We start from the raw sequence: 12766 nt of genomic DNA, 5'->3' as shown, positions 1-12766 counted from the left end.
GAACACTTAAACAACACAATGTAACTCCAACTTAGGAAGCAACACTGATTGACAATAAATTGCACATGCTGTTGTGCAAATGGAATAGACAAAAGGTGGAAATTATAGGCAATTAGCAAGACACCCCCAATAAAGGAGTGATTCTGCAGGTGGTGACCACAGACCACTTCTCAGTTCCTATGCTTCCTGGCTGATGTTTTGGTCACTTTTGAACGCTGGCGGTGCTCTCACTCTAGTGGTAACATGAGACGGAGTCTACAACCCACACAAGTGGCTCAGGTAGTGCAGCTCATCCAGGATGGCACATCAATGCGAGCTGTGGCAAAAAGGTTTGCTGTGTCTGTCAGCGTAGTGTCCAGAGCATGGAGGCGCTACCAGGAGACAGGCCAGTACATCAGGAGACGTGGAGGAGGCCGTAGGAGGGCAACAACCCAGCAGCAGGACCGCTACCTCCGCCTTTGTGCAAAGAGTAGCACTGCCAGAGCCCTGCAAAATGACCTCCAGCAGGCCACAAATGTGCATGTGTCTGCTCAAACGGCCAGAAACAGACTCCATGAGGGTGGTATGAGGGCCCGATGTCCACAGGTGGGGGTTGTGCTTACAGCCCAACGCCGTGCAGGACGTTTGGCATTTTCCAGAGAACACCAATATTGGCAAATTCGCCATTGGCGCCCTGTGCTCTTCACAGATGAAAGCAGGTTCACACTGAGCACATGAGCACATGTGACAGACCTGACAGAGTCTGGAGACGCCGTGGAGAACGTTCTGCTGCCTGCAACATCCTCCAACATGACCGGTTTGGCGGTGGGTCAGTCATGGTGTGGGGTGGCATTTCTTTGTGGGGCCGTACAGCCCTCCATGTGCTCGCCAGAGGTAGCCTGACTGCCATTAGGTACCGAGATGAGATCCTCAGAGCCCTTGTGAGACCATATGCTGACAAATGCACATTTGTGGCCTGCTGGAGGTCATTTTGCAGGGCTCTGGCAGTGCTACTCTTTTCACAAAGGCAGAGGTAGCGGTCCTGCTGCTGGGTTGTTGCCCTCCTACGGCCTCCTCCACGTCTCCTGATGTACTGGCCTGTCTCCTGGTAGCGCCTCCATGCTCTGGACACTACGCTGACAGACACAGCAAACCTTCTTGCCACAGCTCGCATTGATGTGCCATCCTGGATGAGCTGCACTACCTGAGCCACTTGTGTGGGTTGTAGACTCCATCTCATGTTACCACTAGAGTGAGAGCACCGCCAGCATTCAAAAGTGACCAAAACATCAGCCAGGAAGCATAGGAACTGAGAAGTGGTCTGTGGTCACCACCTGCAGAATCACTCCTTTATTGGGGGTGTCTTGCTAATTGCCTATAATTTCCACCTTTTGTCTATTCCATTTGCACAACAGCATGTGCAATTTATTGTCAATCAGTGTTGCTTCCTAAGTGGACAGTTTGATTTCACAGAAGTGTGATTGACTTGGAGTTACACTGTGTTGTTTAAGTGTTCCCTTTATTTTTTTGAGCAGTGTATAATTTAAATCCATAGTTTTTACATAAATTACATATTTCACTGAACTATCCCTTTTATTCCTGTATTTTTCTGTATGTGTGCTCCTAGGACTTCCAGAAGCTTCTGCGCTCAAAGCGACCCATGTACGAGGCCACTCTAAAGAGTGGGCGGGGCCTCCATGAGAGGTCTCAGAGCGCCCGGGACAGACAGCACCTGGAGAACCTGCTCTCTGAGCTCCGGGACTCATGGGATACCATCAGTGGCAAATCCATGGAAAGGTGAGGGACACAATGCACTGATGAGGGAAATAGCATTTCCACACACCTAAAATGATTTAAAACACTGGTCCCAATTCGCTCCCCACCTCTTCCCCTAGGCCTTTGATATCTGTAGACCTGAAGGGATAGGATAGGTTCAATCCAAATAGTTGTAGACTATCCACAATTTTGCTTCCACCTTACAGATTTGCAAACATTGAAGGGATCTGCAAACATCAAAGTCAAGAGTAGGGATAGAGAGTGGATTGTGATCGGAATCAATTTGGGCAACATGGCAACTTTGACAGAGTATATGATCCAATCAAATTTTCCTCAGGCAACACAAACTGGAGGAGGCACTGCTGTTTTCAGGCAGATTCACAGACGCCCTTCAAGCCCTGAATGACTGGTTATACAGAGCAGAGCCACAGCTGGCTGATGACGTACCTGTCGGTGGGGAAAAAGACATGGTCAACAATCTGATCGACAAGCACAAGGTCATTTTTTATACATTCTGTGTATGTGATCCGATAAGATATTGAGGCTTTCCTATGTACAAATGCCTTTCTTAAGGCTTGTAAACTGTGACAGCAATACAGGGTATGAAATTCCTCTCAAGCTGACATTCTCTTGGACTCTCTTGTTTCTCAGGTGTTCCAGAAGGAGTTGGGGAAGCGAGCCGGGTGCATTAGGACCCTGAAACGCTCGGTGAGGGACCTGACCAGGAGCAGCACTGCTGATGCCCATTGGTTGCAGGAGCAAATGGACGAATTGGAGGCACGCTGGGAGGACGTGTGTAAACTGTCCGTATCCAAGCAGGCCAGGCTGGAGGCAGCCCTTCAACAGGTAACTCACCATACTGTCTCATTCACATTTTACGATCACGATCACACTGACTTATCTTCAGTGTTATGTTATGTAATTGTCTAGTGTGGACAGGGTATATCAACGTTCACATCTCGGATGAGCCCCCAGAAATCGTCCAAGATAAATTCCCCCCTCTTGGACAATAAAGCCTATCCTTTCTGAACACTTTACTTAAAGCCTGCAGGTATAATGATTTATGACTTGTTATTAGCATGCTTGAGGCTTTATAATGTCTTGTTATGTCTTTCTATGGAGGATGGCTTATCTCATTGTCCTTTCATATGTGTGTCTCTGTCAGGCTGAGAAGTTTGACAGGTTGGTCCACTCCTTCCTGGAGCATCTGGCGGAGGCAGAGAGGGTGCTGAGGTACGGGGTCATCCCTGAGGAGGAGGAAGCTCTGCTGGCCTTCCGCAAACAACATGAGGTAGGTAGACATTTAGGCCTAATATGACTGTAGCCTCCATTATTAAGGTGTATAAATAGCATAATAACAATTAACATCAGGGCTTGTAGAGGTTGCAAGATACAAGTTATAAAAGCCTGATGCTTTATCTAGCTTTTTATTATAATAATAATAATAATAATAATAATAGTTCATGGTATTTATAAAGCGCTTTTCAAGAACTCAAAGTTGCTTTAAAATTGTATAAATGAAAAACAAGAAACTGAAATCAAAACAAAACAATGCCGAACTTAACAAAAGGACAAAAACACGAAACAAAGAGTCGGGTCTGGGCTCAAGGAAGGGAAAAGGTGTGATGTGTCAGTGCATGACTGAGCGAGCAGGTGTTGTGTGTCTGTGAGTAAGTGGAAGATAGTGGGTGCTTGAGAAGAGTGTGTGAGGATAGTGGGGTTAAGGGTAGGCCATGATGAAGAGGTTGGGCTCGACTGAAAGATGGTGATGGCCTCAGATGGCCGGAGGGAGGTAGTTTCAGTCTTGTGGTTGCCTTTTCAGTTTTTACTGACTTTCAAGATACAGATCATTTTGTATTTACTCATAGTTTTGTATTTTGATGGCATTACCCAGTAGACAGGGGGTGTAATGAGCTCTGCGTTTATGCCCTGTGTCCAGGAGTCAATCACTTCCCTGCGCTCCCAGGAGATGGAGCTAGAGAGCATCCGGTGTCTGAATGAGGAAATCCTGTCCTCCTGTCACCCAGACTCCATCATCACACTCAAGTCCTGGATCAGCGTCACCAAGACCCGCTACGAAGAGGTGAGTCCACTCTTACCTACTTGGGACTTTACGTAGGACAAAAATATAATAGATATGACTTGAGCGTTGTAGCCTTATTTCTCGGAGGTATTTAAATTAGCCTTTACGGTGTCGCCAGAAAACCAAAACGTCCGGTTTTCAGGGAGACAGTATTTTACAGCCAAACTTCTGCTTCCCCTAAAAACTGAAGTGGGAACTCTGCTCAGGTGTCTTTCTACGCCTGCTACACTAGGTTATTTTACATTGACCATCCCCACAAAAAAACTGTGAATGTTTGATCCATTTTGAAGATAATTTATGTTTTTGTTGCTGCTTTGGCAGCCTGTCAGTCAATCTGCAGTCAGTCAAGTCAGTCTGCAGTTAGTCATTTTCTGTTACGTGGTTTTGCTGATTCCCTTTAGACAACACATAATTCAGGTGTGACTTTTTGCTGGTGTTCCCTCTCTCTCTCTGATTCAGGTGCAGATTTGGGCCCAGCAGCAGGGCCAGAGGATCCAGGCCAGCCTGTCTGCTCTGGAGGCTGAGCGGGAGAAGCTACAGCGCCTACTGGACTGGATCTCATCCGCCGAGGAGGCCCTCAACCTCAGAGACCAGGAGCCACCGGCTGAGAGCATAGAACACAACCAGGAACTCATCGTCCAACACATGGTATAGTACATAAACACACAGTCTCAAACCATCGTCTCTACAGACTGTAAACATTGTTTTTGTTAAGACTCAAATAATAACTCACCATTCCTTCCTCCAGGTATTCATGGAGGAGCTGAACCGAAAACTACCAGAGGTTGAACATGCCACACAGTCCTGCAAACAGAAGCTGATCCCCAAACAGCAGGCTTCACCGTGCCGCAAGGCACTGACAAGTAAGTGAAGGGTTAGGGTTAGCAACCACTTGGCTTAGGGACTTTGTATTTTGTTGAATAACTGTTTTACTTACAGCTCTAATCTGAGCCATATTAAAATGTTGACGTGCACATTTTTCGAGGGATTATGTCAAACATGGACTATTTTTACATTAAAGGCCCAATGCAGTCAAACACGTAATTGTCCTGTGTTTTATATATATTTCCACACTATGAAGTTGGAATAATAGTGGGAAATTGTGAAAATTATGATAATGTCCTTCTAGTGTATGAGCTGTTTGAAAAGACCACCTGAAAGATTATGATGGGATTGAGTTTTGGCCTGCTGTCGGCGGTGGGTGTAGCTGGTGCATGGAAGTCAGGCGCAGGAGAGCAGAGATGAGTGGACAAAGAACTTTACTGAGGCAATAATTTAGAACAGAACGCAACCGCGTCACAAAACAAATGCCCAAAGAACAAGTGAGGCAGCAAGTGAGGCAGCACAAAGTACAAAACCCAAGTACAAAGTACCGGCTGCCATAAAGCACGGGTACAAAACAAGACTGCGCGCAAACCAGCCGGAAGTGTGCCAACCTTGACAATAAACAATACCCCACACAGACATGGAGGGAACAGAGGGCTAAATACACATAGTAATTATGATGAGATGTAAACGAGGTGTGCAGGAAAACAAGACAAAACAAATGGAAAATGAAAGGTGGAGCGGCGATGGCCAGAAGACCGGTGACGTCGACCGCCGAACGCCGCCCGAACAAGGAGAGGGACTGACTTCGGCGGCATTGAAGGGTCCAATACGTCCTCCACCGGGACCCAGCATCTCTCCTCCGGACCGTACCGGAGTTAATAAACAGATCACCGACCATATCGAATCCCACCGTACCTTCTCCATTATGCAATCTTGTATATGTTAATGTAAAATGTTCCTTGAAGTTTGTAGATACTAAGCTAATTGAGGTATCCATCTTCTGTGTTTGTTCCAGAGAGGAGGAGCACTCTGAAACTCCAGCCTACACTAGTCCCTCTCCCTCTGGAGAACCTGGACCCTCAGACCCCTCAGCTGTGTCAGCTGGTCAGCCACTGGCAGAAACTCTGGCTCCTGGCTCTGGCCAGACAGGGCCGCCTAGAGCAGCACGAGCAGGGACTCCAAGAGGTGACTGGCACAACATACGGCCACCTATGTGTTAGCGCTAGTTAGTTTGTTTCCCTTTCAATAGCTTCAAAATCGGACATAAATTACTCGTTGTACAGTGTTAATGTAATTTGTCGCTAATATTACTGATTTTCCACAACCAGATGGAGGAATTTGCGAATTTCGACTTCAACGTCTGGCGCAAGCGCTACATGCAGTGGATCAGCCACCTCAAGTCTCGGATCCTAGATGTGTTCCGAAACATCGACAGGGACCAGGACGGACGAATCAGCAAGAAGGAGTTAATCGACAACGTCCTAGCATCCAGTAAGCCTTGCCCCCATCCCCACTCCCAGCCTCTCAGCATCTGTCACTCAAACCCTACGTTCATTTACTCAACGCTCATTCATTATTGATTTGATGTATGTATAAAACTGCTACTTGGCACTAATGTCCTGGAGAGAACGATGGCCTTACTTAATCAGCAGAAAACTTTGATCCGTATGTTATTAAAATGTTATTGAAATGTCAACTCCCATCATGGATTCAAAGTCTAAAACTTAAACAAATCCACATGAACATATCCACATATGACCTTTTTAGAATTCCCCACCAACTCCCTGGAGATGAATGCGGTGGCCAATATCTTTGACATGAATGGGGACGGCTTCATTGACTACTATGAGTTTGTGAGTGCCCTCCATCCCAGCCGGGATCCCTACAGGAGGACGCTAGATGCAGATCAGATCAACGAGGAGGTGAAATGTCTCCCAGAGTTGTTTTAATGCCCATGATCTTCAACGGTGTAACAGCATACAGTTCAACGTATTATTACGTATTACATATTACACCGTATTACACCTTGTCTGACTGACTGACTCCTGTATCTCCCTCAGGTGGGTCGACAGGTGTCTCAGTGCAACTGTCCCAAGAGGTTCCAGGTGGAGCAGATCAGTGCCAACCGCTACAGGGTGAGGGACTTTTAACCTTTGCCCTTTTGATTGTATGTAGGTCATTGGAACAAGGAACATGTGTTTAACTGAACCCAGGGAAAACGTTGTTTATAGGGTTGTTACTGCTTTGAGTAATGCCAGACTATTAAAACCAGTTATGTTTTTCGTTGGTCTCTGCTGTAGTTTGGGGATTCCCAGCAGTTGCGGATGGTGCGTATCCTGCGCAGTACCCTGATGGTACGGGTGGGAGGAGGCTGGACAGCACTTGATGAATTCCTGGTCAAGAACGACCCTTGTAGAGGTTAGTGGAGACTTGAAGTGCAGTAGGAACGTATAATTCTCAAAAATAAGCTTTTAAATTTTAGTTTATTTTCGTCTTATCTTGGATGTTGTCATTTCATCCAAACCGTTTTGAAGTTTGTTAGCTGGTTATTTAGCAACGTCCAGAAAGCATGGGGACAGCGGCTGTGGGGACCTAAGAAGCACTCTGTAGAGCTCTTTTCCCATGCTTTTAATACAATCCATTTCCACTAGCATCGCATCCACTACATCCTCCAAAAATGAAGCCAGATTCATAATGACCATTGACGTCTGTTATTTATTTCACAGTGAAAGGTCGGACGAACCTAAAGATAAAGGAGAAGTACTTGTTCGACAACTCTCGGAGAGGAGGCTCGTCTAAAACCCTGACAGTCAGCAGGTCCAACTCCAGCCTGAGTCTCTACAGCAGCGCCTCGGCCCCAAGCAGCCCCCTAACACGCAAGGTAAGATCCCCTCCATCGTAGTGTACTACCAGACCCAGAAACAGTCATATCACTACCTGTGTATAAGCCTACAAACCAACAAGGTAAGCTTACCACTGTAACTTTGTACTAGACCCAAACCAACACACTCTGTTGGGGCAGCAGGTAGCCAAGTGGTTAGAGTATTGGGCCAGTAACTGAATGGTTGCTAGCTCGAATCCCCGAGCTGACGAGGTAAAAATCTGTCGTTCTACCCATGAACAAGGCCCTTGAACAAGGCGCTGTTCCTAGGGCGTCATTGTAAGTAAGAATTTGTTCTTAACTGACTTGCCTAGTTAAGTAAAATAGAATAGATAAAAACAACACTTTGTAGTAGTATGATAGTCCTCAAAGCAATAAGGTAAGCTCACCTATTCATGTCATTGAGATGGCTAGTATCATGGTTAACTCATCTCTAAGCCCATGTTCCAGGCCTTACTGCGGAGGAGTCTCTCAGGCGACCGCTGCATCCGGCCCAGGAGCTCCATAGCTGCTCTGGGGTCAGATCTACAGTTCTCCACTGCGGGGGATGACGATTCTCTTTCACCATCAGGTGTGTACAGTAAATAAACCCCCTGTGAATGGAAATGGACTTGCAATGATAGTGAAGTTCAAATGATATCCCCTCCACTGACAAGATGGGGATTCAAATCTGGATCCGTCAATTACCGCATTCTTATCGGCAGACTCAATAACCTTGGCTTCTCAAATGACTGCCTCGCCTGTTTCACCAACTACTTCTCAGATAGAGTTCAGTGTGTCAAATTGGAGGTCCTGTTGTCCGGACCTCTGGCAGTCTCTATGGGGGTGCCACAGGGTTCAATTCTCGGGCCGACTCTTTTCTCTGTATATATCAAAGATGTCGCTCTTGCTGCTGGTGATTCTCTGATCCACCTCTACGCAGACGACACCATTCTGTATACATCTGGCCCTTCTTTGGACACTGTGCTAACAAACCTCCAAATGAGCTTCAATGCCATTAAACAGTCCTTCCGTGGCCTCCGACTGCTTTTTAATGATAGTAAAACTAAGTGTATGCTCTTCAACCAATTGCTGCCCGAACCCTCCTACCCGACTAGCATCACAACTTTGGACGGTTCTGACCTGGAATATGTGGACATCTACAAATACCTAGCTGTCTGGTTAGACTGTAAACTCTCCTTCCAGACTCACATTAAGCATCTCCAATCCAAAATTAAATCTCAAATCGGCTTCCCATTTCGCAACAAAGCCTCCTTCACTCATGCCGCCAAACATACCCTCGTAAAACTGACTAAACCTACCGATCCTTGACTTTGGCGATGTCATTTACAAAATAGCCCCCAACACTCTACTCAGCAAACGGGATGTAGTCTATCACAGTGCCAGCCGTTTTATCACCAAAGACCCATATACTACCCACCACTGCGACCTGTATGCTCTCGTTGGCTAGCCCTCACTACATATCCGTCACCAAAACCACTGGCTCCAGGTCATCTATAAGTCTTTGGTAAAGCCCCGCCTTATCTTAGCTCACTGGTCACCATAGCAACACCCACCCGTAGCATGCGCTCCAGCAGGTATATTGCACTGGTCATCCCCAAAGTCAACACTTCCTTTGGCCGCCTTTCCTTCCAGTTCTCTACTGCCAATGACTGGAACGAATTGCAAAAATCTTTGAAGCTGGAGTCTTTTATCTCCCTCTCTAACTTTAAGCATCAGGTGTCAGAGCAGCTTACCGATCACTGTACCTGTACACAGCCCATCTGTAAATAGCACACCCGACTACTTGCACATCATCATAGCACCCATCAAATAGCACCCATCTCTACTTGCACATCATCATCTGTACATCTATCACTCCAGTATTAATGCTAAATTGTAATTATTTTCGCCTCTATGGCCTATTTATTGCCTACCTCCTTACTCTTCTACATTTGCACACACTGTACATAGATTTTTCTATTTTTATTTTCTTATGTGTTATTGATTGTACGTTTGTTTATGTGTAACTCTGTGTTGTTGTTTTTGTCGCACTGCTTTGCTTTATCTTGGCCAGGTCGCAGTTGTAAATGAGAACTTGTTCTCAACTGACCTACCTGGTTAAATAAAGTTGAAAAAATAAAAATAAAAAGGATGGCTTTTGTTTTGCGTATTTTTCAGAGGAAGCTGAAAGACTACCCACATGATGAGGAAGGTATGTCCACAACGCGCATCATGTGAACGCTACAGTGATGAGCTCCACTACAGCCTTGGGGTCCAGAGAGAGAGAGAGAGCGAGAGCGAGAGAGAGAGAGAGAGAGAGAGAGAGAGAGAGAGAGAGACCAACAAAACAAGGCCTCAGTCACAAACTCCACAACCTTCAGAAGTGATACAAAAGGGCCAGATACACTATTGGACACTGTGTTTGCAGGCTCTCTGTAGAGCCTCCGATTGGTCAGCTAGGGATCTGGACATGACCTCTGACCTAAACCTGGACATAACCCACTACTCTCCTCTCTGAGTCGTTATATTGATATAGTCATCATTTCGATCATCTGTATCCATATACAACTTCGATACTGGTTTTCCGAATATGACAGTATCCGAGGGTAAAGATATTGGAACGGTCTGCATGGATACGAATCGCATGGCGGCTATCGGCAAAGCTTACAATCGAGCTCCAACATTTGTTTTCACCCTGCGTCCTTATAATGATGTCAGGGCAAGCTGCGATCAAGCAACGGTGTGGCCTGACGCTAAATCACAAAACTCTACAAGAACAAACAGGTGTATTAGCAGCAACTGGGTGATCATTTTCTAAGCTATGTGAAGTCAGGATGTCATCAGAGACCGTCATAATTAGTTCCTTTATGTTACTGGGTGTACTGCATTTCTCCTTTGAAATAAGTGGGTCTGTAAAATGCGCTCAACTGCAAGTACGTGAAGGTGTGCTAGTAGGCCCTGTGTTTAATAACAAGACACAGACCGTCCGAAAGATGATGCCAAAACCTACAGAGCCAATGGTTCCATCATCTTTCACCGTTGTAATTCTTTTCCCATGACATAATAGGAAAGACTAGCCTGGTCCCAGATCTGCTTGTAATGTTTCGCCAACAACGTCCATAGGAGTTTGCAAGCCAGCACAAACAGATTTAGGACCAGACTAAGGAAACACTGCTGGAAGGGCCACATTGCTGTTTCATGTTACAACTTCAACCTGAACTGGTGCTACACTGTCAGTTAAAGGTTTCTTGTTAACGTCCTGTAAGTATTGTTTTAAATGCTACATTTGAAGGTCAAAACATGTATGAAGATGTGCATGGGTCATTATTTTGTTGAGATTATTTTTCTCAGGTTTGGTTTTGCCTTTTGATATTTAATTTAGGGTTCAATGTTGAAGTGGAACATTACTGTGAGATTGTAGATGTACTTTTTATGTTTCCGCTGTGTAGTCACTGGAGGTTTTGTATGGCGGGACATTTGAAGGGCAAGTTGTGTTCTTCACGCATGCACTTCTCCCCATGGAATGCATTTTGTCTTTGGTTCGGTTCTGTATGTGTGGGGGGGCGACCCTTTCTGTGGTTTAATTCACTTAGTTTCAGTGTTTAGGACTAGAGAAATAGACTGGAGTTTATTGTATTTCTGATGAACAACTGTGTTTCTATAGGGTTTCTATAGGGTTTCACAGAGGGTGTGGCCCTCCCAAAAATACAAACGTGTAATTCTCAATGAGATCTTGACTTTCTTTCCTCCATTCTGTCTTAATTCGGACTATTTTAGGCAAACCAACACTTTCATTTATGTCTCTTTCCTCCTTTTGAGCCTAGGCATAAAAGCAAAATGTCCCACCTAGAGCAAACGTTCCCCACGTGTGTCTCAAACAATTACACCTCTGCATACAACAACTATCAGACAAAGGATTGATGCCGCTCACCATGACTGTGCCGGTGCTACAATTCATATCAATATTCTAAACCCAAAGAAAACTGTATATCATGTGACCCGCGTGTGAAAGTCTACACCCTCAACTCTACCTCAGACAGATGAGGTGTGAGGCTTGAGGCTGACGATGTCCTAAAATGGACACCGTACCCATATTTTGTCTTTTGATGGCATCTGGACTTGTCCCTGCTTAATCTTGTATAGTGCCTGCCTTCTCTATGGTTTACTGTATATCTGGTCAATTGTACCACTGTAAGCAAGTCTGTGTGTTTGTTACCACTGTTAGCAAGTGTGTGTGGGGGTATGTGTTAAGTATGGGTTTTTGTTTTTATTGAGACTGGTCCAAGAAAGGTACAATCTTACATGACAAAAGCAGTGGATTGTGTACTTTACGTGTGTACACAATAAGATTTGGGTTTATGCAGTTCTGATTAAGAAAAACAAAAAACAAAATTTCGAACTCCTTTGTTCTGATTCATTCCATTGTCATTTTACGCTTCAATGTGAGAATGTTGGGCAAATACAGAATCTCTATGTACTGTAAAAACACGACAGCCAGATTCCTCTAATGCTATGCACCCCTATCTTTCTGTACTGTACAAGTCCATTTCTATATCCAGTGCTTGTTCTGGTGTCTAATTTAGGACCACTGTAGAAGAATGAAACTAATAATGTTTTAAGTCCATTGTAAAATAAACCATTTGTAATGAAATGAAGAACATTTTTTTATATTTTATTACACACTTTTTAGCTTTAGTTTTCACCTTGAGACATCATCACTGCTCCATTTAAAGACACGGTCTTCAAAACATTGTTTTTTAAAACAAAATACCATGTTCTCATATTTAATTGTTACATGTAGGCTCATAATGTATGTATAGTATACTCTATGTTAGTACTCTGTGAAATCATTTCGAGACAGGTAAACATCCTGATAGCATCAGCTAGCATAAACCGGGTTCTGAAGGATGCTGGTCACGATACATACGTCAAATCAAGGACGAAGCTATCCTTAGTCTCAAATGATCACGTCTTTTGTTCCTGTACCTAATAAGAGTGTAGAAAGAACAAATTCTAACATCATTCCCAGGTGGTGTCAGGACCCGGTGTGAGAAAGTCACTAATAATCGGCAGAACCCAGAAGATGAGGCAGACACAGCATTACTAGAGACGGTGGTTTAATCAAAGGAAAGATCTTCCGGCAAAAATATAAATCCAACGTCCAAAACAAAAGCCAAGAGACAAAAATAGATATCTTCCAAAATACAAAGAAAATCCACAAAGTGGTAAGAACAGCA

The 12766-nt window shown here is 44.8% G+C and overlaps 1 protein-coding gene across 2 annotated transcripts in view; it reads left to right on the top strand.

Moving 5' to 3' along the window:
• The window catches only part of macf1b (microtubule actin crosslinking factor 1b), a 35502-nt gene extending 23315 nt beyond the window's left edge, over positions 1–12187 (top strand). For both annotated transcript variants that reach the window (XM_055903177.1, XM_055903178.1), the window contains exons 26-40: positions 1607–1776; positions 2093–2252; positions 2407–2601; positions 2921–3046; positions 3695–3838; positions 4298–4486; positions 4587–4701; positions 5682–5851; positions 5995–6157; positions 6434–6588; positions 6727–6801; positions 6967–7084; positions 7393–7547; positions 7998–8118; positions 9708–12187. In XM_055903177.1, the coding sequence (XP_055759152.1) occupies positions 1607–1776; positions 2093–2252; positions 2407–2601; positions 2921–3046; positions 3695–3838; positions 4298–4486; positions 4587–4701; positions 5682–5851; positions 5995–6157; positions 6434–6588; positions 6727–6801; positions 6967–7084; positions 7393–7547; positions 7998–8118; positions 9708–9733 (2082 nt within the window). In that variant the 3' untranslated portion in view covers positions 9734–12187. The remainder of the gene's footprint in view (positions 1–1606; positions 1777–2092; positions 2253–2406; positions 2602–2920; positions 3047–3694; positions 3839–4297; positions 4487–4586; positions 4702–5681; positions 5852–5994; positions 6158–6433; positions 6589–6726; positions 6802–6966; positions 7085–7392; positions 7548–7997; positions 8119–9707) is intronic.
• The last annotated feature ends 579 nt before the right edge of the window (positions 12188–12766 follow it).

Source organism: Salvelinus fontinalis, chromosome 38 (assembly GCF_029448725.1).
Source record: "Salvelinus fontinalis isolate EN_2023a chromosome 38, ASM2944872v1, whole genome shotgun sequence".
NCBI lineage: Eukaryota > Metazoa > Chordata > Actinopteri > Salmoniformes > Salmonidae > Salvelinus > Salvelinus fontinalis.
Note: the sequence above shows the minus strand (reverse complement) of the source record. Positions and strands in the feature narration are given on the sequence as shown.